The sequence below is a fragment of the Camelina sativa genome, chromosome 12 (genome assembly GCF_000633955.1).
Source record: "Camelina sativa cultivar DH55 chromosome 12, Cs, whole genome shotgun sequence".
Lineage (NCBI taxonomy): Eukaryota > Viridiplantae > Streptophyta > Magnoliopsida > Brassicales > Brassicaceae > Camelina > Camelina sativa.
The window spans coordinates 2,906,329-2,930,852 of NC_025696.1; the positions used below are offsets into that span (position 1 = coordinate 2,906,329).

At 39.1% G+C, this 24,524-nt stretch overlaps 6 protein-coding genes across 6 annotated transcripts; 2 read left to right on the forward strand and 4 right to left on the reverse strand.

The window, feature by feature from the left end:
- LOC104729772 (SKP1-like protein 11) lies at window positions 5,266-5,852 on the forward strand. Its single transcript, XM_010448773.1, has one exon. It carries the CDS (start codon window positions 5,310-5,312, stop codon window positions 5,772-5,774), a length of 465 nt encoding a protein of 154 aa, XP_010447075.1. The 5' UTR covers window positions 5,266-5,309; the 3' UTR covers window positions 5,775-5,852.
- Window positions 6,331-8,883, forward strand: LOC104729773 (guanine nucleotide-binding protein subunit beta). The gene is made up of 6 exons (XM_010448775.2): window positions 6,331-6,745; window positions 6,822-6,916; window positions 7,247-7,671; window positions 7,867-8,224; window positions 8,315-8,428; window positions 8,563-8,883. The coding sequence occupies exons 1-6, from the start codon at window positions 6,640-6,642 to the stop codon at window positions 8,596-8,598; spliced, it is 1,134 nt and encodes a 377-aa protein (XP_010447077.1). The 5' UTR covers window positions 6,331-6,639; the 3' UTR covers window positions 8,599-8,883.
- LOC104729774 (coatomer subunit gamma) lies at window positions 9,074-14,404 on the reverse strand. Its single transcript, XM_010448776.2, has 17 exons — window positions 14,177-14,404; window positions 13,747-13,895; window positions 13,540-13,653; window positions 13,240-13,440; window positions 13,056-13,157; window positions 12,510-12,617; window positions 12,196-12,429; window positions 11,796-12,046; window positions 11,489-11,660; window positions 11,252-11,407; window positions 11,118-11,168; window positions 10,805-10,942; window positions 10,525-10,722; window positions 10,312-10,443; window positions 10,059-10,232; window positions 9,624-9,869; window positions 9,074-9,461 (listed from the first exon to the last, which is right to left on the reverse strand). Exons 1-17 carry the CDS (start codon window positions 14,220-14,222, stop codon window positions 9,267-9,269), a joined length of 2,667 nt encoding a protein of 888 aa, XP_010447078.1. The 5' UTR covers window positions 14,223-14,404; the 3' UTR covers window positions 9,074-9,266.
- On the reverse strand, window positions 14,626-17,777 carry LOC104729776 (proline-rich receptor-like protein kinase PERK5). Its single transcript, XM_010448777.2, has 8 exons — window positions 16,803-17,777; window positions 16,192-16,671; window positions 16,020-16,106; window positions 15,857-15,927; window positions 15,683-15,759; window positions 15,447-15,591; window positions 15,200-15,361; window positions 14,626-15,100 (listed from the first exon to the last, which is right to left on the reverse strand). The coding sequence occupies exons 1-8, from the start codon at window positions 17,524-17,526 to the stop codon at window positions 14,825-14,827; spliced, it is 2,022 nt and encodes a 673-aa protein (XP_010447079.1). The 5' UTR covers window positions 17,527-17,777; the 3' UTR covers window positions 14,626-14,824.
- Window positions 18,142-22,479, reverse strand: LOC104729777 (SWI/SNF complex subunit SWI3D; the record flags this gene model as incomplete). The annotated part of the gene is given in 7 exon segments (XM_010448779.2): window positions 18,142-18,834; window positions 18,941-19,131; window positions 19,232-19,827; window positions 19,941-20,104; window positions 20,218-20,877; window positions 20,999-21,525; window positions 22,010-22,479. Coding segments are annotated over 7 exon segments (2,952 nt in total). The 3' UTR covers window positions 18,142-18,477.
- LOC104733143 lies at window positions 23,025-24,519 on the reverse strand (the record flags this gene model as incomplete). Its single annotated transcript, XM_019233464.1, has 3 exons — window positions 23,025-23,270; window positions 23,355-23,690; window positions 24,244-24,519. Coding segments are annotated over 3 exons (786 nt in total), but the record flags the coding sequence as incomplete, so codon positions are not given.

A 24,524-nucleotide genomic window follows, 5' to 3' on the forward strand; every position in this document is an offset into this window, starting at 1 on the left:
GCCAGCCTAATGAAAGAGCAGTTTCTAGATTTTTTTGCTCATTGTCCTCTGTTAGAGCTGATATGTAACTGTTTTGATAAAAGAGGAAAGAATTGACATCAAAATAAAATCCATGATTTAGAAGGAATCTATATTCTTATGAGTTATGATATTTATAGTACAAAAGACAGTTGTTCACGTATGTGTCTGAATTTACACTTTCCTTCGTATACACAGTTCATATACTATGCTTGTAATCATCTTTCTCAGGGAATAAGTATGCGTGAGATGACATGTCACTCGTTTACTGATTGTCTGACAGACTGGACTCGCACTAGTTGTTTACTTATTTTAGATGTTTCTTGAAACATTTGTTTTGTTGTTTTGTACTCGTCATCATTAATTCCACGTTAGCAATGTCGACTTTAAAAAGTCAATAAAATGTACGGGAAAAATAGAAGAAAGAAAATGGTGACGTCTTAGCAGAGGAGAAGTCTTTGTTCATGGTCGTTGCTTGCAACACGCGTCACATTCTCTGAGTTTTCCATCGTTTCACAGGTTGATGCGGTTCACTCGGCTTTGAAATCAATGGGATTCGAAAAGGTGGAGATCGTGGTGGCGGAAACAGGTTGGGCGTCACGAGGAGACGCTAATGAGGTTGGAACGAGCGTGGATAACGCCAGAGCTTACAATGGAAACCTGATAGCTCATCTAAAGTCCATGGTTGGCACTTGGCACACCTCTCATGCCTGGAAAGCCAGTGGACACTTACTTGTTCGAACTTTACGACGAGAACCTAAAAAGCCTGGACCATCTTCGGAACGGGCCTTCGGGCTTTTCAAAACTGATCTTTCTATGGCATATGATGTAGTCAGAGCCGTGCCTATGGACAAAAAAAAAAGCATTTGCCTCAGGCCCCCAAAATATAAAGGTTTTCTAAGATCCTAAATCTTAAGAATATTGTGTATCCCAGTGGTTTTGAGAAATTTTTCATTTTATGAATAACACTGTTTCGATTTTTCTACTTTGATTCTTTAACATAAAAAACTGTATTCCTCATACAACTCATGAATCCAGTTTTAAACTCTTTTGTTTATTTACTTCTTTCCTCTAAAACGGTTAAAATCTAGTGCTTCTAAATCTTTTCATTAACTTCAATACTAATTCATCTTTGTAGTAACTTTGTATATGAATTATGATTGTGATGATTTGATATATATATTAATCTTTAGAACCTAGATTATGAGTATTTGATGAAAAATTTTATGGAAACATAAGGAAAAAAGACTATGCGCGTTAGTTTTTTTTTGACAATGACTATGCTTTAGTTTTTTTAAAACTATTTTTTATTTTCAATAATTTATATCATTTTAAAATTATTTTATTTTAGTAAAGCCTCCAATTTCAGTCTCGCCTTAAGCCTCGATTAGTCTGGACACGGCACTGGATGTAGTCCTTGCTAAAAGTAGCAGTAGTGACAGCAACAGTAGTGGTCAGGTTAGATATTAGAAGTTGTGGCTTTTTTTTTTCCACTAAACGGATTGTATTGATTAAGTTCGGAAATATTACAAATCACAAGATAAAAGACGATAATGAGAATACAGAGACACAATGATCTTTCCATAACCTACAACTAGAAGAGGAAAGGATTTTACCGATACATTGCTTAAACCAAAAACATCTTGTCTCGATCTGAAATAGCTCTCGAAAAACCATAAGTACTTCCCGCATACCAGAGGATGATAATGGGCTTCAACACAAATGGCCATAACAAGAGAATGGAATTTGGCTTTCTCCGGATAAGATGCATCTTTCTCTATAAGTGCTTTGTCAAGGGTCTTCCGGGATGTAACCGTAAGATAATCTAAACCCACTTGAACCTTTCAACGCCACATAGAACAAGTAATTAAGCTAGGACAAGCCTTAATTCTAAATGTTCTAAACCAAGCACTAACCAAAGCTCAATCCCCTAACTAACAAAGATATATAGTCGAGGATGAGAAACTTAGCCCAAACAAGGGAATCTACAGAACCTGAGCAACTGATGATACCAGATCTTAAACGGTTACAATCTGATCAGAGCAAACAGGGGATCCAAAAAGGAAGACATGTAATGCAGATGCGGATAAATAATAGAGGTTTTAACATATATGAGGTGATGTCTTGATGATCATATAATTAGACGCCATTGGGGAAAGTGACGTCAACAGGGTGGTGTGTACCCAAGATGGGTGCGACGGATGATCAGTTGCAGTCAAGCTTGGATTGGGCGTGTGGACAAGGAATAGACTGTGGCCCGATACAGCTAGGAGGAGTTTGTTTCGAGCCAAACAATGTGGCCTCACACGCAGCCTATGCCATGAATATGTATTTTCAGAAATCTCCTAAACAGCCTACGGAATGCGATTTCTCTAATACCGCAATAGTCCCCTCCCAGAATCCTAGTAAGTTTTCTCTCCCCTTAAACTGTCACCTGCCTACCAATAGTATAGTGTCATGTAAAACATTGTAACAAAAACCTAGTCATTGATCATTGCTCCTCAATATATAGCACAAATGCATTATACGTTTGGTTTAGTCATTGATCATTTCTTTAGGCATTTTTTTTTAGTTTGCCCAGGGACATATAATATGTTTAGGCATTTTTTCGTTTTTCCTAATTATCTTGAACTTGAATTTGTTAGGTTACAACAATTGCATCTATCCGGGAGGAGGAGGATGAGGAGCAGCAGGAAGTAAAGCAGTAGTGAACAAGTATGTGAGCTCAGACAAAGTAGAGAAGAAGAGTGGAGCAACTGAACCAAATGCCTCTTCTTCTCTATCTTTTCTACTCATCTTTATGTTCCTAATTAATCTTCCATGTAAATATGTAATGGCTCAATTAGCTCTTGGGGTAATTTGATTAATTACTCTTACCTTCTTGATCTTTCCTCTCCCTCCTTTCTATTCGTGTAATCAAGTTGTTATTAGTCTTATATAATAGTTACACTCAATTCTATACTCCATAATAAAATTGGATTATATATTAGTCTGCTGTTAACGGCTATTTCCACTAGACTTCTTTTTGCATTCTTATGGATCTGAATATTTTAGTTAAGCTTAGATAATTTCCAAGTTGGTTTACTCCACCAAATTTACCTGAACCGGACTCTGAAAGTTCTAGAATTCTCGAGGTAAAAAAAAAAGGATTTAAGTCAAACCTACCATAATGTAAAATTGACCCGGTTTATCTCGGTTGACTCCAGTGAAATTACCTTTTCTGAAAAGGATTATTTGCCTTTTTAGTTTTGTTAAAAGGAACTAAATCCATCTGAAAAAAGGAATGGTTGATTTGACCGACTCTTAGCCTTAGGGCTTATAAATACGACGCATAGGGTTCACAACTTCATTACCTTACAATTCTTAAAACTTTTTCTCATCAAATTCGCTTTCACAAAGAGAAAAGAAACAAACTATGTCGACGACGAAGAAGATGATCATGTTGAAGAGCTCCGATGGCCAGTCGTTCGAGGTTGAAGAAGAGNCCTATGCCATGAATATGTATTTTCAGAAATCTCCTAAACAGCCTACGGAATGCGATTTCTCTAATACCGCAATAGTCCCCTCCCAGAATCCTAGTAAGTTTTCTCTCCCCTTAAACTGTCACCTGCCTACCAATAGTATAGTGTCATGTAAAACATTGTAACAAAAACCTAGTCATTGATCATTGCTCCTCAATATATAGCACAAATGCATTATACGTTTGGTTTAGTCATTGATCATTTCTTTAGGCATTTTTTTTTAGTTTGCCCAGGGACATATAATATGTTTAGGCATTTTTTCGTTTTTCCTAATTATCTTGAACTTGAATTTGTTAGGTTACAACAATTGCATCTATCCGGGAGGAGGAGGATGAGGAGCAGCAGGAAGTAAAGCAGTAGTGAACAAGTATGTGAGCTCAGACAAAGTAGAGAAGAAGAGTGGAGCAACTGAACCAAATGCCTCTTCTTCTCTATCTTTTCTACTCATCTTTATGTTCCTAATTAATCTTCCATGTAAATATGTAATGGCTCAATTAGCTCTTGGGGTAATTTGATTAATTACTCTTACCTTCTTGATCTTTCCTCTCCCTCCTTTCTATTCGTGTAATCAAGTTGTTATTAGTCTTATATAATAGTTACACTCAATTCTATACTCCATAATAAAATTGGATTATATATTAGTCTGCTGTTAACGGCTATTTCCACTAGACTTCTTTTTGCATTCTTATGGATCTGAATATTTTAGTTAAGCTTAGATAATTTCCAAGTTGGTTTACTCCACCAAATTTACCTGAACCGGACTCTGAAAGTTCTAGAATTCTCGAGGTAAAAAAAAAAGGATTTANAGTGTCATGTAAAACATTGTAACAAAAACCTAGTCATTGATCATTGCTCCTCAATATATAGCACAAATGCATTATACGTTTGGTTTAGTCATTGATCATTTCTTTAGGCATTTTTTTTTAGTTTGCCCAGGGACATATAATATGTTTAGGCATTTTTTCGTTTTTCCTAATTATCTTGAACTTGAATTTGTTAGGTTACAACAATTGCATCTATCCGGGAGGAGGAGGATGAGGAGCAGCAGGAAGTAAAGCAGTAGTGAACAAGTATGTGAGCTCAGACAAAGTAGAGAAGAAGAGTGGAGCAACTGAACCAAATGCCTCTTCTTCTCTATCTTTTCTACTCATCTTTATGTTCCTAATTAATCTTCCATGTAAATATGTAATGGCTCAATTAGCTCTTGGGGTAATTTGATTAATTACTCTTACCTTCTTGATCTTTCCTCTCCCTCCTTTCTATTCGTGTAATCAAGTTGTTATTAGTCTTATATAATAGTTACACTCAATTCTATACTCCATAATAAAATTGGATTATATATTAGTCTGCTGTTAACGGCTATTTCCACTAGACTTCTTTTTGCATTCTTATGGATCTGAATATTTTAGTTAAGCTTAGATAATTTCCAAGTTGGTTTACTCCACCAAATTTACCTGAACCGGACTCTGAAAGTTCTAGAATTCTCGAGGTAAAAAAAAAAGGATTTAAGTCAAACCTACCATAATGTAAAATTGACCCGGTTTATCTCGGTTGACTCCAGTGAAATTACCTTTTCTGAAAAGGATTATTTGCCTTTTTAGTTTTGTTAAAAGGAACTAAATCCATCTGAAAAAAGGAATGGTTGATTTGACCGACTCTTAGCCTTAGGGCTTATAAATACGACGCATAGGGTTCACAACTTCATTACCTTACAATTCTTAAAACTTTTTCTCATCAAATTCGCTTTCACAAAGAGAAAAGAAACAAACTATGTCGACGACGAAGAAGATGATCATGTTGAAGAGCTCCGATGGCCAGTCGTTCGAGGTTGAAGAAGAGGTCGCGATCCAATCGCAGACCATAGCGCATATGGTTGAAGACGATTGCGCCAAAACCGAGATCCCTCTTGCTAACGTGACGAGCAAGACTCTTGCCCTAGTGATGGAGTACTGCAAGAAGCACCACGTCGATGAAGCTAACCCTATCCCCGAGGAGAAACTCAAGACCTGGGATAAGGAGTTCATGGAAACAGATCAATCCACGATCTTTGATCTCATTCTTGCTGCGAACTACCTGAACATCGCAAGCTTGCTTGACCTGACGTGCCAAACTGTTGCTGATATGATCACGGGCAAAACTCCAGACCAGATTCGTACACACTTCAACATTAAGAATGATTTTACACCTGAGGAAGAAGAAGAGGTTCGCAAGGAGAATCAATGGGCTTTTGAATGAGCGCATCATGGAATCAAAAAAACATTAAGCAGCTTTCTTTGCTTTTTCTTTTAGTGTGTGGTTTGCCTTTTTCTTTTCGATTGCTTGATCAATGTAGATGATGATCTAATCATTGAATTGGTTTTCTTTTTCGATTTCTTGATCAATGTAGATGATGATGATGAAGATGATGATCTTCGTCTACTTTTGATTTTATGATTTGTTCAATGAGATAATAAAACCAATGTTTTCTTTTTCTTTACCCTAGCTAGTTTCACAATCTTTGTTAATCAGAAAAAAACCTAAATTTTGCAGCATACAGTATTATTAATTTATGCATCCAATAACGAATGTAAAAAAAAAAGAAGTATCAATCAAAAACCTAAAAACTAAAAAAAAATCATTCCATCAATATGCTTAATTATCATCAATCAAAACCAAAATCAATAACAAAGAATCAATAATATTTAAAGGAGCAACAAAAAAGAATCTAAAAGGTTCCTAAACGACGCCGTGTAGTAATTGTAATTGTGGTACACTTTTAATCAGCAAAATAGGAACAGTCAATGTCAAATTGACTCTCTCTCTCTCTCTCTCTCTTTCTCTTTTGTGTGTTGAGGTCAGACTCAGAGCTAAGCCATCAACAAGGTTCAACAAGCGAGAGCGTGTTTGTGTGTGTGTATTGACTCATTCTTCTTCTTCTTATTCTTCAGCTTTTTCCAACGTAATTTACCAAATCCACTCATTCTAGGGTTTGATCTCTCTCTCTCTCTCTCTCTCTCTCTCTCTCTCTCAATCATGAACTTTCTTCTCTTCTAGTCTCTCAAAAATTTCCCCTTTTTTTCTTTGATCGGCGACGGAGAAGCCTAAGTCTGAACCCCCGTTAATGTCTGTCTCCGATCTCAAAGAACGTCACGCCGTCGCTACGGAGACCGTTAATAACCTCCGTGATAGGCTTAGACAGAGACGCCTTCAGCTCCTCGATACCGATGGTTTGGGGATTTTTATTCTTCTTCTGCTCTTACTCTCTCGTTTTCGTTTTCTCTAATTGGGATTCAATTTTGGCAGTGGCGAGGTATTCTGCGGCGCAAGGACGTACTCCGGTGAGCTTCGGAGCAACGGATCTGGTTTGCTGTCGTACTCTTCAGGGACATACCGGAAAGGTGACTCAAAAGTTCCAATCTTTTTTGTGTCTCTCTCCTTCAAGTATGCTTCTTTATGGAGTTTTTGTAGCTTGTGATAAAAGGGCAACTAGAAAGCTTCCATTTTGGGGAATTATTAGCTTCCATTTTGGAAAATTTTGTGTTGGAACTATTAGATGTTACTAGTTTCCATGTTTGAAGAGTACAGAGGGATTTGGTTAAGATCCTGCGGAGATATAGATATAGGAGAGTGGATATTGTGAATGTTTGCTACTTAGCTTAGCTGATGATTATTGATTTACAATATTTAGATGAGGTAGCTTGTAGATGTTAACATGTGGAATTTTACAGGTTTATTCATTGGATTGGACACCGGAGAGGAACCGGATTGTCAGTGCATCTCAAGATGGGAGATTAATCGTGTGGAATGCTCTAACGAGTCAGAAAACTCATGCTATTAAACTCCCTTGTGCGTGGGTTATGACATGTGCTTTCTCTCCAAATGGTCAGTCGGTTGCCTGTGGTGGGTTAGACAGTGTGTGTTCTATCTTCAGTCTTAGCTCAACCGCGGACAAGGATGGAACCGTACCAGTTTCAAGAATGCTTAGTGGTCACAAGGGGTATGTTTCGTGCTGTCAGTATGTCCCTAATGAGGATGCCCACCTAATCACCAGTTCAGGTGACCAAACATGTATCTTATGGGATGTGACTACTGGTCTCAAAACTTCTGTTTTTGGTGGTGAATTTCAGTCTGGACATACTGCTGACGTACTAAGGTATGGATGTTGCTTTCGTCTCCTTGGCTTATTGTATCGGTTTGTTTTCCAAATTAGCATAGATTTGATACCTACTTTATCATCCAGAATTATTCCATTGGGATCGAGCGTTTGAATTAGCGTATAGGTTTGATATATTAAGAGTCAGTTAAACTTATGCCCTCTTACACGGTGATTGTGTCCTATTTCTTTCAGTGTCTCAATCAGTGGGTCAAACCCAAACTCGTTCATATCTGGTTCATGCGATTCCACAGCACGCTTGTGGGACAGTCGTGCTGCAAGCCGAGCAGTGCGTACCTTTCATGGGCACGAGGGAGATGTCAATACTGTCAAGTTCTTTCCGGATGGGAATAGATTTGGGACTGGATCAGACGATGGAACATGCAGGCTGTATGACATTAGGACTGGTCACCAACTCCAGGTTTATCAGCCACATGGTGATGGTGAGAACGTACCAGTCACCTCCATAGCATTCTCAGTCTCTGGGAGACTACTTTTCGCTGGCTACGCGAGCAACAACACTTGTTACGTTTGGGATACTCTCTTGGGAGAGGTAAGCTAAATTAATGTTGAGGAAGAGTGGTGAGAGTTGTTTTCATTCATTGTAAGGTTTGTCATTGTAATGTGAGGGCATTTCTGGCAGGTTGTATTGGATTTGGGGTTACAGCAGGATTCACACAAGAATCGGATAAGCTGTTTGGGGTTGTCAGCAGATGGAAGTGCCTTGTGTACAGGAAGTTGGGATTCAAATCTAAAGGTTAGTGTCTCTCTACTTATTATATCATGTTATGATTTGAATGAGATGGGAAATTAAGATAAGCAACAAACCATATATCATCGGAGATGTAAGAAAATTTGAGAAAATATGTGAATTTTCATTGAAATACACAGATATGGGCGTTTGGAGGGCACAGAAGAGTGATTTGAAGAAGATGATTAACAAACGTAGGAGTCATGTCTCCAGTTGTGGTGGTTGGTTAATATATTCTGTAGTCGAAAGTAAAAGCCGGTAAGGTCTGTTTGTGGAAGAAGAACGGAAGGTGTTTGGTTTGAAATAGTGGAGTGGTTAGAAGGATCAAACTTCCCCTTTGTTGTTGTAATGTGCTTTTGATTTATTAATTCTTCATTCTCCTTTACTAAAACTCCTAAACGGCATTACTTGTTATTTATTTCGCTCCTCAATGTGAATTCTGTAATCAATTGTTTTCACCAGTCGTAACTACCATCTCTTGAGTTGAAATTAAATGTTAAAACTCTACTAGTCCGTTAGTTGGATACAGCTCTACAACTTTCTAAGTTGGTTAGCTTAATGGAGAAGGTCTAGCTTATTTGGTTAGACTTGCACGGTACAGTTTCCAACTTCTGTATGTATTCATTCACTTGGCGAGAAAAAAACGAGAAATAAGAAATCAAAAAGCATCGTCAAATTATAAAAGAGAAACCTCCACAGTATTTGACAGAAATGGATGTAGGGACAAAAAACAAGAGAAGAAAACACTATACTATTTATAATAGTTCATGTATTATGAGGTTGGGTAATTGGAAAATCTTTAGCTGCAGGAATAACAACACTCTTGTAGAAACGCGAGGGGTTTTTAACCGCAGGCAACAATCTCGTGAATGGCGTCTGCGACAGAAACGTCCTCAGCTCTAACTGTCAGTTTCATTGCAATGTCCTTTGAGCTGTCCATTCCAAACTGTGCCCTCACTAACACTTTCACATTCCCTATATACACACCTGACAATAAACACGTGTGTGACCTTGCGTTGGTCGGAATTGTCTCCGTTCCCTGCCATTTGCATCTCTAGCGTCAGTTTCAATTTCCGGGTACACAACAAATGCTCATATACTCAAAAAGACTTTATCCACAATAATCTTAGCCCTCAAGTCTCAGTGGGTCAAGTCTAGTAGTTTCTCTATCGACTATGAGAAAAAAGTGGAAGAGACTAACCTCACAAATCTGCATGCCAAGAAGATCGGTGACAGCGTTTACAGCTTCTCCTAAGCTGTCTCTTTGGCCAAGACCATATTCGTCTACACGCTCATCTTCTTCATCCATGCTTTCCCATGCATTCCTGAAATTGGAGACACCCACTTTCACCATGTAATCTCCAGCTACAACCTCAAGATCCTCCAGCTGGTACTCATCTTCTACTCCATCATCATCTGCATCGGCTTCACCTGTGCTTGGGTCAACCTGATTAAGCACGAACAAACTAGTCATATTGTTTTCTTTTGGTCTCTGTGATTAATTAGAGTCATTCTAGAACTTCCTCTTCAAATGCGTCAGTGATTACCAGAGTTCTCCACAAAGTATTATGAGATTCTTTGAACAACATTTTAGCGAAATAAAAAGATGGAAGTGAAAAGCCTGTTCAACATGTACCTCCTTAACAACGAAAGTTAATGTGTTGGAGAACTTTCCAACAGCAGGGACCCCTGCTGGCTTCTTAAAAACCACAAAGGCTTGACCAGGCTTATCATAAGGAAGTGAGTTTAGGGCCTTTGAAGTTACTTCATTGAATTCCTCTGCTTCTGAAGCATCTACAATGACATTGACCTACAAAACCATTCCAAAATTAGTGAAATGAGGAACGTAAGGATAAGATAAAGCAATGCTTTACACCAATGTTCAGTACCCTCTCCAACAATTGCTCTGGGACTGTGTTAGTGCAGTTGTACTGTAACACCACATGACTGTCATAGATATGCTTTACAACATTGACGGCGTATTCTGTTTCTGGTTCAGTTAGCTCCACAGGCGGAGAAGACTGAAAAAAGGAAGTACAAGTTAAAGCAAAACAAGGTAAGCCAAAAGATTAGAGTGAAACAGAAGAAAAATCAGCCCTAACCTTGAAAACTTTTCCAAAGGCGGCAAACTCTGGAATAGATGAGAGAAGTTTTTCGTAGCCATCAAAACCAGAAGCAGGTGCAGCTGGTGGTGCACCAAGACCAGTGGGCTTTTTACCCTGGGCTTTCTTCTCTGCAAGGGGCTGGGATTTAACTTCCCTAGACACGGAGTTGACATCAAAAGCTTCTTCAGAGGGCTCCTGCATGATCAAAGATTTAAGATAACTGGTGTGCTAAGAAGGATATGAAAACTAGAAAACTGAGAATTGGATGATAACTCACATAATTCTTCAGACTAGTTTCCAAGTTGACCAGAGGAACCTCCAGGGAACCAAACAGAAAATCCTTGGTCTCTTGATCAGTGTCAACAGTACCATCACCACCAAGAACACTCAAAAATAGTGTTGCTCTATCACGGACCTTAAGATAAAAAGAGGTCGCAACTCATAATCAAGGAAAGAATCATGAAATGACTTGCATGCTTCTCACCCCAGAAAATGTTAACAAAGGGAAACACATGCATGTATGTTCAATGATACAACCGACTCAAGGGGACACAACAGACATACAGAAACAGCAATATTTAGGAACGCACCTCATCATCACTGTCATAGATGCAGCGCTTCAACAGAATGGTAATCCGTGGCTGCCAAGCATCCATTGATTATGCTCTTTATCAGTCAAAGAAATAAAACGAGAAAAAATGGTTAGCAAGATAACTACACATACCTTCAAGGATTCAACCATAAACCCAAACTTTGCAAGTGTGGAAACAGCAGCAGCCCGGACAGTGGCATTTTCAAGATGCACACGGTTGTAAATATATCGTATATACTTGCTTGGATCTGAGGTGTTAGGTCCCTCAATTCCCAGAAAATGAAGGATCTACGCGACAAAACACATTTAAATATCACATAAGCAGTTTTTAATAGCAACCACAGACGGGTGTTGGATAAAACAATTTACCTGTGTTGAAAGATATGTGAATTCACAATCTTCAATGAATTCACAAAGATGAAGCAATCCACTTTCTTTCGCATCAGGAATATCTCTGATAATGGTCACAATAGAATCCACTATTGCTCTTTTATACTCAAATCCACCTTCTTCCCTAAGAATGTTGCTTAAGAAGGTCATCCTATAAATAAAAAGGTGACAGATTAATCATAAGCCAAATGCTATAGAGACACTGTAACATATTTCAATCATTCAAAAGAATAGCAATGCTCGAAAAAGAAACTACAAATAAAAAACACCCTAAGACTTCACTTACAAGGATCTGTATTTCAGTGGAAATTTCACACACAACGATCTTATAGCTTCCACGACCACAATTTTGAACTCATCAGCAATATCTGACATAAAATTAGTTATCTGCTTCATCAAGCGTTCTACACTAGATTCGTTCCCTGTTTTCAAGAGTGTGGTTATTGCGAGTGTAGCAATGCTTCTATTCTGATCAGAAATTAAACTCTCCATATCAATGTTGCAGTTGGTGACAGCCATAGGATGAGTCATTGCAACCTGTGGTTCAAACTTGTGTTTAGTGTCCAGTTAAATGATGGAGCTACCCAGAAAAACATAACATCAATTCGATGTTTCTCAATGTACAAAGACAAGAGTTGAAAGAATTCTTCTTTATGAAGATTTTGATCTAAGAAAGCGTTGTAAACCTTGTTCAGAGTCCGAACAGCAGCAAATCTCAACACTGGTCTGGGGGAACTCAAAAAGAGCTGGAGAACAGTGATTGCTGGAGTTAATTCTCGGCTTGTCACACCATCAAGCTCAGTGATCGCCCTGGCAGCCTCAAGGATCACCATTTCTGCTTTATGGCGGAGGCAACTCTCCAGAAATTCATAGAACGGACGTTCTCCAGATTGACCGTGGTTGGCCATGTCACGGATAACCTGAATAATCGAAACTAAAGCTAAATAACGCAAATATTTTCATCCACATATCAAATGATCAAACAGACGAGAGGAGTAACCTGGCTGGTGTAACGTATCAAAAGACACTGAGCCAAAGGAGAGCGGACAGATCCCCTGGTCAAGCCACCAACCAACTTGCTAACAGCCAAGCGATCATTTTGGCGTATCTGAACATGAAAATTGATTTTCAACAACTATTAGATTAACTCTCACTACCTTTATAAATAAAGAGGGAGAGCATATTATGTTGGCATTATTTTTGTAACAGCAGCGATACATATCATTTGCTAACTAGTACAACTTCAAGTTTAGGCACATAATATGTTGGCCTTCCAACCTAAAAAGTTACATATGCTAGAATCAGCAGTATCAGAGACAGACTTCAGGCACAGATTGAACCTCACAAAGAAAATAAAGTTGCTGGAAATGATCATGATAAATAGTTATGATGCCGATACATAAAACTTATTGTGTGTGTTTCTAGTTCAATAATCATAGTAACCTCTCTATTTTCATGATACTTCTTCTCAGCGGCTATTTAATTAAACAAAGAGCAGAAACATAAACCAAATTTGACTTCGTTAATACCAATGCAAGAAACTAACCTGATGGAGCAAAGCTAAGGCATGAAACTGAACAAGGGCTGATCTGGATTGAATACCTTCTTGAACTTCATTGCTCCATCTTTTAACAATTTCTGGGTTTGTCTGTAAGAGACAATATAAGAATATAAGCATAACATCACAAATCAGAAACAACCTAATAATAGTTTTGGGGTGTAAAAGGTACCCTTAGCAAGTGAAGCCCACTGACTAAAGCTGCACTAGAAACAACGGGATTCTTATCCACAATGGCTTGTTTCAAGTATCGCTCAATTTGAGTGAGAAGCGTTCCGTCAATGATCCGGCAGAGGACACGGATAGCATTAGCTCGATACATATCAATTTTACTGTTCATGTCCTTCATCAAGGAGCTTGTTACAATGATAACCTATGGGTGAAAAAAAAAACAAACAACATATCTTAAGATTAAACCTACAAACAAGCGCCATGATTTTTCGTATTAAAATTTTTAGTAAGATTTGCAAACCTCATCCGATGATGGAGATAACTCCTTAATGATCAAGTAGACCATTCTCCTCAAACCAGTGTCTTTCGACTGGAAAAGCTTTGTAACTGAAAAGAAAACTTCCGTTGCTTCGACCTGCATAAGAAAACAGAATGAAAACTTGTCAATTCACACCCATATCAAACAAACAACCATCGGGAAGGGATAAGAAGGGTCAGGGACACTAACCTTGGTGAATGACTCCCCTTGGTTAAGCAAATAAAGAAGTTTGGTGATGACCTGAGAGCATCTTCTAGGATCAACCTGAGCGTCATTAAAGACTCTAGCCTCTTGAAGTACAGCTCCCTTCTCAATTCCCATGAATGGAGAATACTCCACTGATCCAATATTGTAAATAAGCAAAAAATAAAACAATTAAAAACAGGGATCGTTGATCAAAACTAAAAAATGTATGTAATTATCACAAAACACACAACAGTCTGGGTGGGTACTCGAGATTGTAGATCTACGCAACCAATAATCACAAATACACCGACTGTGCAAAATCATATATCGAAACGAACAGATCTAGAAGCTTAATATCTGGATCTAAAACTTCATAAACCAAAAAAATTCGAAACAAAAGAATCAATTGAAATTATAAGGGAATTAAGCATACACTCATCGTCGTGATCATCGTCTTTCTTCACGAGAGGTTGCGCCATTGCTGATCTCCCTTTAGAATTACTCCGTCACTCAGATCTCGCTTTTGCAACCTTTTAGCTACACTCAAAATGCGGGAGAAGAAAGAAAGATCTCTATAAATGTTTTGAGTCCCACCCAGGAGAAGAAGAAGAAGAAGAAGAACTCAGAAACTGTGGGATCGAGAGAGAGAGAGATGAGAGAAGACAACTTTTTCGAATCGGCCCATTGGGTCAATTTTTTCATTAATCGATTACCCAAAATAAAAAGATTACAAAAAAATTATTAAATTACGTTTGTGAATTGTGACACTTGTTATTGTTAATATGATATTTTTTTGTTAAATGTTTGGATTTTTTAATACAACATTGATTACATAATAAAAACCTTGATTATAAAACCATAATTAACGTGGTAATGGTGGAATAAGGCTTTGTACTATATATAAATTTCAACAAAACCAAACTAATCTCTCTGGTCAAATATCACACTCCTAATAACATCATAATTCAAACTGTCAAAACTTTGACGCAGAATGAAGAAAACATTGTAAAAAGAAAAAGCCAAAAGGAAGAGAGAAGAAAGTGAATATTATGACAAGTGTTTGTGTTAGTGTGTGTTCTTTTTAAAGCTGAGGATTGCGTTTCATTGAACCTCTATTCATGTCTTCACTACTTGAAGTAGACGGATTCAAGCCGTACTCACTTGTTCCACCATATTCACTGCTTTGATACTCTTTGCTCTCTAAAGCCAATTTCTTGAATTTTTTCATGTCTGCACTGTACGAGCTAGCGTCATACTCCGAGCTCACGCTTCCTGGGCTCAAGTACGTGCTTTGTCCTGGTCTTGTTCCTTCACTTAGATCCTCCATTGACATATCTCCTTCTAGTGCTCGTACAATCTTTCATTCATATATATATACACATGTTTCAAGATTCATTAGTATGGCACATTTTTATCATCAAGATTGTGATTAAAGAAGTGTTTTGAGTTTTTAAACCTGGCTCATCTTAGGACGTCTTCTTGCTGAGTGTCTGATTGCTGCAGCTGCACAAGAAGCCATTCGAGCCATCTCTTGTTGATCGTAGTTTAGCTCTAGACGCAAATCTGCCAATTGGCTGTAGTCTCCATCTTGAGCTGCTTTCAAACACAAAGGCCTTGCCTGCAACAACAACAAAATATAGTAAGATTTTGTTTTTGTGTTTTGGAGATAAAACAAGTAAAGCGAAGAGGCGGACACGACTTACCCAATCTACCAAACTGTCTTCCATTTCTCCAGTTAGATCAACTGGAGGTCGTCCGGTTATGAGCTCAAGAAGCATTACTCCAAATGAGAAAACATCAGATTTGTCGGATAACTTTCCGCTTGATGCATACTCTGGAGCTAAGTATCTGAAGTTCTCAAAGAAAGATAAATGAAACCGAGTGAATAAGTGCTCTATAAGCAATTGATCACTTAGGAAAGCTCACAAAAGCTATTTACCCGAAAGTTCCCATGACACGAGTGGATACATGAGTATAGTTGTCTTGAGATAGCTTAGCTAATCCAAAATCTGCAACCTGAGTACACAATAGACATCAATACACTTCGACTCAGCTAAGGAACAAAAACAAGGGAAATGAAAGTAGAAGTAGTACTGCAAGAGTCAATATATACCTTGGTTTCAAAACTGAAATCGAGAAGAATGTTTGCAGCTTTGATATCTCTATGGATAATGCGAGGATGACCTACCATTGATGTAAAATATAGAATCTTATATTATCCTAAAGAGAGCGAGATATATAGTAGCTACATCAGTGTGAGATAAATATGCGCTTACAGTCTTCATGCAAATATGCAAGACCTCTAGCTGATCCCAGTGCAATCTTTACTCGTGTAGACCATTCTAAAACAGGACGACCCTTACCTAAAATTTCAATCAAGTTATTGATTAAAGAGAAACCATACTTCAAGGTGTTAATTGAAGCAAGTATTCTGTTAGATGAATGTACCGTGAAGATGGAATTCAAGAGTGTTGTTAGGTATAAACTCATAAACCAAAAGCCTTTGACCACCAGAGATGCAATATCCAACAAGAGAAACGAGATGACGATGATGGACACGGCTAATGATATCAACCTCTGCTTGAAACTCTCGTTCGCCTTGTCCACTTCCAAGTTTAAGACTCTTCACTGCAACTTCTTTGCCACTAGGCAAAACACCTTTATGAACATACCCAAATCCTCCTTGTCCCAGCAAATTTGACTGAGCAAAACCTTCTGTTGCAATAGACAGTTCATCGTATGTGAAAGTGCTTTGGTTGTGACCAAGAGTCGCAGCTTGAGGCGACGGTGTAGCACTTGGACCAGTTAAGTTGGAATTGCCACTGTGAGGACCATACAGAGGTTGCTTTGGTCCCCAATTCCCTCCTCCTTGAGCAGCCATATTTACCACATGATCTTGGGGTGTTCCCTTATAATAACCACCATTACCTACACTAGGCAACATCTCCTTTAGCATCTAACGTCTAACTCTTTTGCACACTAATGGGCTTAAACACACACACCATTAGACTACAAATTCCGGTTATACTAAACTCTAATCTATGCTCCTATAACATTACCTGTTGGTGCTCCATAAGGATTGTTATTGTAGTAGTGCATGTGGTTGACCTGAGGGGACTTTTTCTTCTTCTTCTTGCAACAGATGCAAATACATACTAGAAGTATAAGCAAAAGCCCTGCTCCTACAAGAACTCCAATAATCAATCCAATGTTGGCTTGTGGATGATGTTTCCCTGATAACAATGAGTCTAAATCTCCACTACTCCGAGGTGGGCTACTTGACCGAGGCGGTGAAGGTGAGCCACCGTCACCGGTAGTTCTGTTCCCTGAAGATGGTTGTAACGGAGTGAAACTATCTCTGTTATTACCACCATTGTTTCTGTTACGGTCATCATTGGCACCACCAGGAGAAGGAGGAGTTGGTCTATCTAAAGGCGGTGATTGGTTCGACGGTGTTTGTGGTGGTGCCTGCGGCGTTACCGGAGTTGAGCCTTCAGGTGAAGGTGGAGCAGGAGGAGTCTCTGGAGTTTTCGGTGGCGGATTAGCTACAACCGGCGGCGATGGAGGAGGTGTGGTTTCCTGACTCGGCGGTGCAGGCGGGGGTGAAGAAGAAGCTGAGCCATCGTCTTTATTTGGCGGAGGAGCAGAATCGGATGACGGTGGAGGTAAAGAAGGTGGTGAAGGCGGCGATGAACCATCTGACGGTGATGTCCCATTTGTTGAAGGCGGTGTGCCATTTGAGGTTTCAGGAGCAGGAGGTGAATCCACCGGCGATTCCGCCATTGTTTGTCTCTGTTTTTGTCGGTGAAGGGTTTCTCAACGGTTGAGAAACCTTCTCCCCGGTGATCCTAGACGCAACAGCCTTGTTTCTCAAGCAAAAACCAAAATACACAGAATCAAAACCTTAACGCAATAGAAACAGAATCTGGAGAATACCTGATGAACAAGGTTAGAAAGAGAATGAAAGGGAGAGAGAAATTGTAGAAACAGCTTGAAGAAATAGGCTTTCTCCTATGAAGGAGGAGACATCATCTGTTCTGACAAAATGATAACACTTTTACTATAATTAGGGCAAAGCGTGTCTCTTCTCTTACCATATATCATCTATATTTGCTCTTTCAAGAAAAAACCGTAGTCTCTCTCTAATTTGGCCTCTACTACTTTTGCATGTGTGCCGTTTGAAGTTTGGACCATATCGGTTTTTAGGATTTGAAAATAATCCAACCGGGTTTCAATTGGGGTTATACTCTTATGCGTAGAGGGAAAAGGCGGGAGTTGTTAACTCATTACGTTTGTATCAGCTCTGTGATCTAAAAATCCCTATGAAAGAGATCTTGTCGAAGAAACAAGAACCTGAATTTTATTATCGGACACTCTTAATACATGTAGGCTTTTGGGTATAACCATAATCCATAAAACATTCCCACGACCTTTTGCGGAATCATATATCTCTGTTCAACGTTACAATTCATTAAAGTTCAAAGTAACCATAAGAACACATTCACATATCTCCGAAAGTTTCATTTGACAGTTACATTTAACATTAATTGATGGGTCTAAACCCCCTAACTAACTTCTCAATATCACCATCACCTACGTACGTCCGACAAATATCCAGAAAATAAACCAAGCTCAAAGGTTGAAGCCGCAAAAGGTGGGATAATGTACCTTGGCTTAGAAACAGAACATCAAGAAGAGCTACCCCGCAAATCTGAACACTATCATGTAGGACCACTAAACCGAAGAAACATTGTTTGAACCTGGAGATGGGTCTGAGCTTCCGGCCATTGTTGTACCAGCAGCAAAAGAACCAGGAATAGTGAAACCTGGAGGAGGCCTTGGCATTGGTGGGCGGGGAAATGCCATGCCCAAGGGAGGCCTTGGACCTACATTAGCAAAATTTGCAGCGATTCGGTTTGTTGGTAACGATGCTTTTGAGGACATTGAAGGTGGGACACCTAGTCGAGCTGCTATGATCTGAGCCCTTTCATGATATAGCCGTTGCCTTGACCTTTCTAATTGCTCTCTTACCCTCATTGTCAAGCTTTCAGCTTCATTGAAGATAGATAGCTTTGCTTCTAGTTTATGTAACTGCTTAGATACAGAATAAAAAAAAAACCTCATTATTACGTTACAACTCTGAACAATAAAGCACCAAAACAGAATCTAACCTGCATACACATGAACCATGTCTTACCTGCTTCTCTATCAATGATCCAGAAAGTTGTCTGATATGATCTTCTTCTTGCTTTGCAAGATTCTTTGCCTTTACTGCTGCGGCTGAGATAGCGGAGATAGCTGCGCGCTTAAGCTTCTGGATGTTATGTTTGTCTTTTGTCCCTTCACAAACATCCTTCTCCTTCTTTCCTTCTTTCTTTGGAATTTCACCTGCAAAACAGCATTTAGACAATAAACCAATAAGATATACAAGAATCATGCCGTACAGGTAAAGTTTTTATGTGTAGAGAGAGAGGGAGAGAGAGAGAACCAGCTGTTCCATTTTCCGTTGCAGAAGCTGATCCAATGGGCTGCTGAACAACAGACGTGTCTGGAGTACTAAGAACATCCTTTGCACCCTCCTCCTTCGCCTGTTGAACCTCCTCTCCTACTGTTTCGACCACATCTTGAGGATCCTTCTCTGACTGTAATGTATCTTTCATCTCCACATCTTTTGATGCTTCTGGCTGAGAAGCATCATCTGCCGCTGACTGGGAGACAGTTGCTTGAGAGGCGTCTTTATTTTCACTACAAAGCTTATTCCCATCCTTCAAAGGTTCTTGAAGCTCCTTCCCTGAACATTTGTCCTGTGATTGACATATTACATCCGCTGGTTTCTCTGAACTGTCAGTTGTGACTGGCTTACTAGATCTTTTTTCTTGTACGGCATCTGGTTTTGTAGTAGAATTTTCAGTTCGAGAACCAGGTTGCTTTTCTTCAGAGACTGAATTCTGATCTTCTTTACCTGTGTCAGTATCTGGCATTTCCCTATCATCTGAATTCAAGGAGACGTCTTCTGCTTTCTGGATTTTTTCTTCTGGTTGCTCATCTTTATGGACATTTTCATCATTATCCTCTGCATCCGCACTGCAAATGTCTTGCTAGTTTTAGATTAAGAAAAAACAACCCATATCTCCAAAAGATTGAGAGCAGAACAAAAATATAGAATGTTGAGAAAGATCGTCGTATAACTGCGAAACCTTTTAGATTCAGTTGAATCCTTCTTGTTGTCTGGTGGGTCTTCTAGAATGTAACAATGTCTTGTAGCAAGCAACAGTCCCGAATTACTCTGAAGAGATTTTATGGAAGCCCGGGCTGACGCAGTAGCAACATCAGATCCTGCCAATCGCACCAGAAAGGCTGCCTACAAAAATAAAAAGCCTTGCAAGATCAGAAAGGAAAGAGGGTGCGTTTGTAAATTAAGAAGAATCTTAGTCCCCATGAATGCAAAGTTCCTGTGTTACATAAAATACTTACCAGTCCCATGACAGGGTTTCCTAAATCAGCAAAGGAGAACGAGGCTTCAGGTGTGGAGGAATAACCAACATCTTCAAAAGCTTCAGCAAGAGATTTCAGAGCAATGTTTTCGTCAGTTTCCTCTTGACATCTTTCATCAGTGACGGTTTCTAGTTTGGGTGTTTTCTGGTCTGCTTCCACTTCATTAGTTTCTTCTTCAGGTTTGGAAGATTCCTGAGAGACTTTTCCTTCATTGTCAACTTCTGGTTCTGGAACTTCTTTCATAGTCTCATCTTCATCAACACGTGTCTTATTCTCTGCCTCTTCAGGTGTATCTTTTGGAACAGATTTATCATCTTTAGACACAGCTAAATCTGTCGTGTCTTTTGTGCTTGGATCTTTGTGGTCAATTTGATCAAGAAAAGCATCCTCAATTGGCATTTGAAGAAAATGAAGCATACATTGAGCTTTTGTTTTTGTAGCAACATGCTCTGCAATCTCATTCCAATTTTCCTTGAAGATTTCTAAAGCTTCAAGGAGAAGAAGAGTCTCTTGATCAGTCCACTTCCCACTACCAACGCCAGGGGCCTCAGCAGGCTCCATTAGTATGAAATCAGAAGATGACATATCTGAGCTGAACTTGCCACTGTTAAAGCATTCCGTACATAAGTCAAAATCTGCCTGTCAAAAACTCAGTATTAGCATTTAAGTTTTAAATAAAACGATTATAGAAAATACCAAAAAGAACGCAGTAATATCCATTTCTATTGATGAAATGAGAATAAGTAGAGAGATAAAACACCTGTTTCGGGCAATGGTAGCGCTTGCGAGAGCAATCAGCTGAACAAGAATTGCAGTGATATTCGACTGCTGGACCCTCTTGTTTCAGCAATTCATCAGTAGCCACCGGATCTGGAAACAACCCTGAAGGTGTAGCTTGTGCTGTGAGACGAGGCTTGTGGACAATAGGAGGGCAAGCCTCATCAGCTTGAAATCGATATAAACTGTTAAGCAGTGACTCCTTATCCTCTAAATCATCATGATCAGGAGCCGTAGAACCAGTATCTGCTGGTGGAAATGGGTGGAAATTGATTAAGCCCCAGTAGTCCAAGAATTCCATCACCTCTTGCTTTGCGTCAGAGTCTCCAACCTCGAGTTCTGTTAAGTCTTTTAGTTCTATTTGTATGTTCGGATTGGAATGAAACTTCCTCATGATCCAATCCCGTATTTCCATATATACCTCAGAAGTGCGACCTTCCAACTTGCCATTAAAGAAAGAGGGCAATGAACGCTCCTCAAGCGGGTGAATTTTTTCCCATGAAAACCAACCTTCAAAAGAATTTGAAGAACAGGAACCCAAATTACAGACTACTCAAAATGGGATAGTGAAAAGTTGTGTAAAAATTAAACAACACCAACAACTCAAAATCTAAACTTAAGATATCATATTACTTTCTAACTCAACATTACCACAAGATAAGGACTAGGAGCATCAGTTCATAGCCTGGGGCTCTTCAATGGAGACTCTACATGATAAAAATGAGCATCCACATTCTACTTCAATCCCGAATGCATCAAACCCATTATATACATTCACAGTGAGAGGAGTTCCAGAACCAAAATCTAACCAAATCTCTCCCAATTTCCAAAATGACTACCTCAAATTCTTTACTTGGCCTACTTTGGGAAAGTCTATCCACATAAAGTTTCAAAATTTGCTAAGCAAAACAGTGACAAATGTGAAAAAGATGAATAATTTGGTTACAGTCTCAACCAAAAAAAAAAAAACAGGAAGAAGTAGAAGAACACGAACCGCAATGATTAGGCACCACATGAACATTACAGTCACGAGATCTAATAGCATCGAAATCAGCTTCGATCTTAGCCTCCAAAGCCTCCCACTCACGGATCGCCTTATTAAGCTCTTCCTCCTCCTTAGGCTTCTCTCCACCATCAGTACCCACCGCAACATTCAAAAGCTCCGACTTAACCCCATCCGCCGCCGAAACCAAATTACTCGGAGCCTGACGAGCTCTAGTTAAAGGCCCATTATGCACCGGAGAAAAAGACGCAAGCATAGCCTTCTCACGCGTCAACATCCTCTTAGACGGCGTTGAAGATGAGAAATTAGAACCCCCGAGAGCATTCGCTTTCCTTTTCAAACCTCCGCCACGGCGCCGTGTCGCCGGCATCGGCTCAGATGCCGGAGTATCTCCAGTGCTACCACCAGAAGCTAGGGTTCCAGCAGAATCGCGTCGTTTCTCCTCCATCTTCTCTCACTCTCTGTCTCTCTCTCTCTCACTCAGTGTGTCTTTGCAATTTGCAGCTACAAAGTGACCATTTTTATTTATCAAAACGTTGCTAATTCCCAAATCCCAATTTCGCTTCTTCTAGTTGAAATCAACAAATTTGTATCGAACATGTGTTGAACTCCCCGCACGCCTGAGTTGGTTTATTTCGGTTTAAATCAATCAATCTCGGATTAGCCTTCCGGTTATCCAAGGATATTTGGTTTGCTCAGGAATTAATTTCGGTTTTAACCGGTTTCGGGTTATTGAGGTTGACAAAATATCTTAAAATCTCGCTCTGTGGCTTAAAATTATGATCAATGCCAAATCATATATAAACCGGTTGGTTTAATTCGGTATAAATCAATCAATCTCGAATTAGCCTTCCGGTTCGACGGGTATACTTGGTTGGCTCATAAATTAATTTCGGTTCTAACCGGTTTCTGGTTGTTGAGGTTGACAAAATATCTAAAAATCTTGCTCTGTGGTCAATTTCTTAAATCAATGCCTATTCATATAGCAAGAACAAGAAGATTGGTAAAAAAAGAGAAAGAGAAACAACAAAATTTTCCTACAAGGTTTTGTTTTGATAATATATACAAAACTTAAAAATCATTTGCGGTGTTCTTGGAGTAAGAAATTTTCGAAACTGGTTCCTTTTAGTGTAGTCTGAATCTCTTCCCAATTCTGTACATGTTGTGACAATGTACCTCCATGAATCTTCACTTGCCGACTCTTTAACTTACGTTTTGGGACCTTTAGAAACTCCTGTACATCGTCTAGTCTCTGCATCATTCTCAACACATGTAAGATAGTTGTACAAACCAATGACTGTAACTAAGTTCTATAAGAAAAGATGTAATATATCACCGTGAGGTTCTTGACGACATCTTCGTAGTAGACGAGGATGTGTCGAGTGGTGTTAAAGTAAGTCAATGCTTTTGAAGTCATTTCTTGAATCTGCTTCAGCTCGGTTATTAAAAGTGTTGTGTTGATCATTGGCTTGTAACCCGCCAATATCTCAGCTTCTTTGGCCGAATGGGTGTGAGACTTGTGAGTCCCGTTTAACAGTTTAGCATCTCTATCGTAAGAGTTTGCGAGTACTGATATCATTCGGCGCAGTAGGTTTTTCCTGAATAGGAAAATCGCAGACACGCCTCGGGTTTTGAAGTATTCTACTATCTCTTCATGATGTTTCATTAGACCCTGCAATGTTTACAATGCAAAATCCATCATAAGATATATAGTGATTTGGAAATTTACTGGTTCATTTACTGCTAGATGGATCCTTCAGTTCCATCCTTTACGCAGAGACTCATTCAACCTAGACTTTTACTCAGTCCCAACTTTTAACATCAACAGAGCCACAAAAAAGCTTCATAGAACAAAACATGTCTCTTTCACAAATGACATATCCTCATAGTCTCCCTAATAGGTGAAGAGCACTGAGAGAAGGAAAGAGGTCATTCAAAACTACAACCTTATCTTTTTCGTTAAGACCAGTCCCTGCAACATGTTTCTCAACTTTACAACTATATTGCAAAAGCAAACATATATCTTCTTTAAGTTTAAACATTGTAGCTCTTATCTAAACCAGATTCTATCACTTTAAAACTCACAAAGTTATAAGCAACAGTGACCAATAGACAAGGATGGAATCTAGCAATCTCTTTGTGAAAGCACTCAAGCAGAGTCGAAAACATACGAGTAAGAAAGAGTAAACATGTGTCACAATGTCCGTGAATATCAGAAACTTTACCTGATTAAGCATCCATTTGAAGCCAACAGCGGAAGTGCACTCATTCTTAGAGGCACTACTCAACCAGTCAAGATTATAGACTTTGTCAAGGGTCTCAAAAATGGTGGAAACATTAGCCCTCCTATCTTTCACCGAAAAGATCTCTCCATTTGAGCTTATATTAGTATGATTGTTAAGTAAAGTCTCAAACCAGCCACTACCAGATCTCTGCATCGAGAGAATCGCAAAATACCTAACCGGGTGGCAAGAACATTCATCCCTAAAACATTCAAACCCCCCCC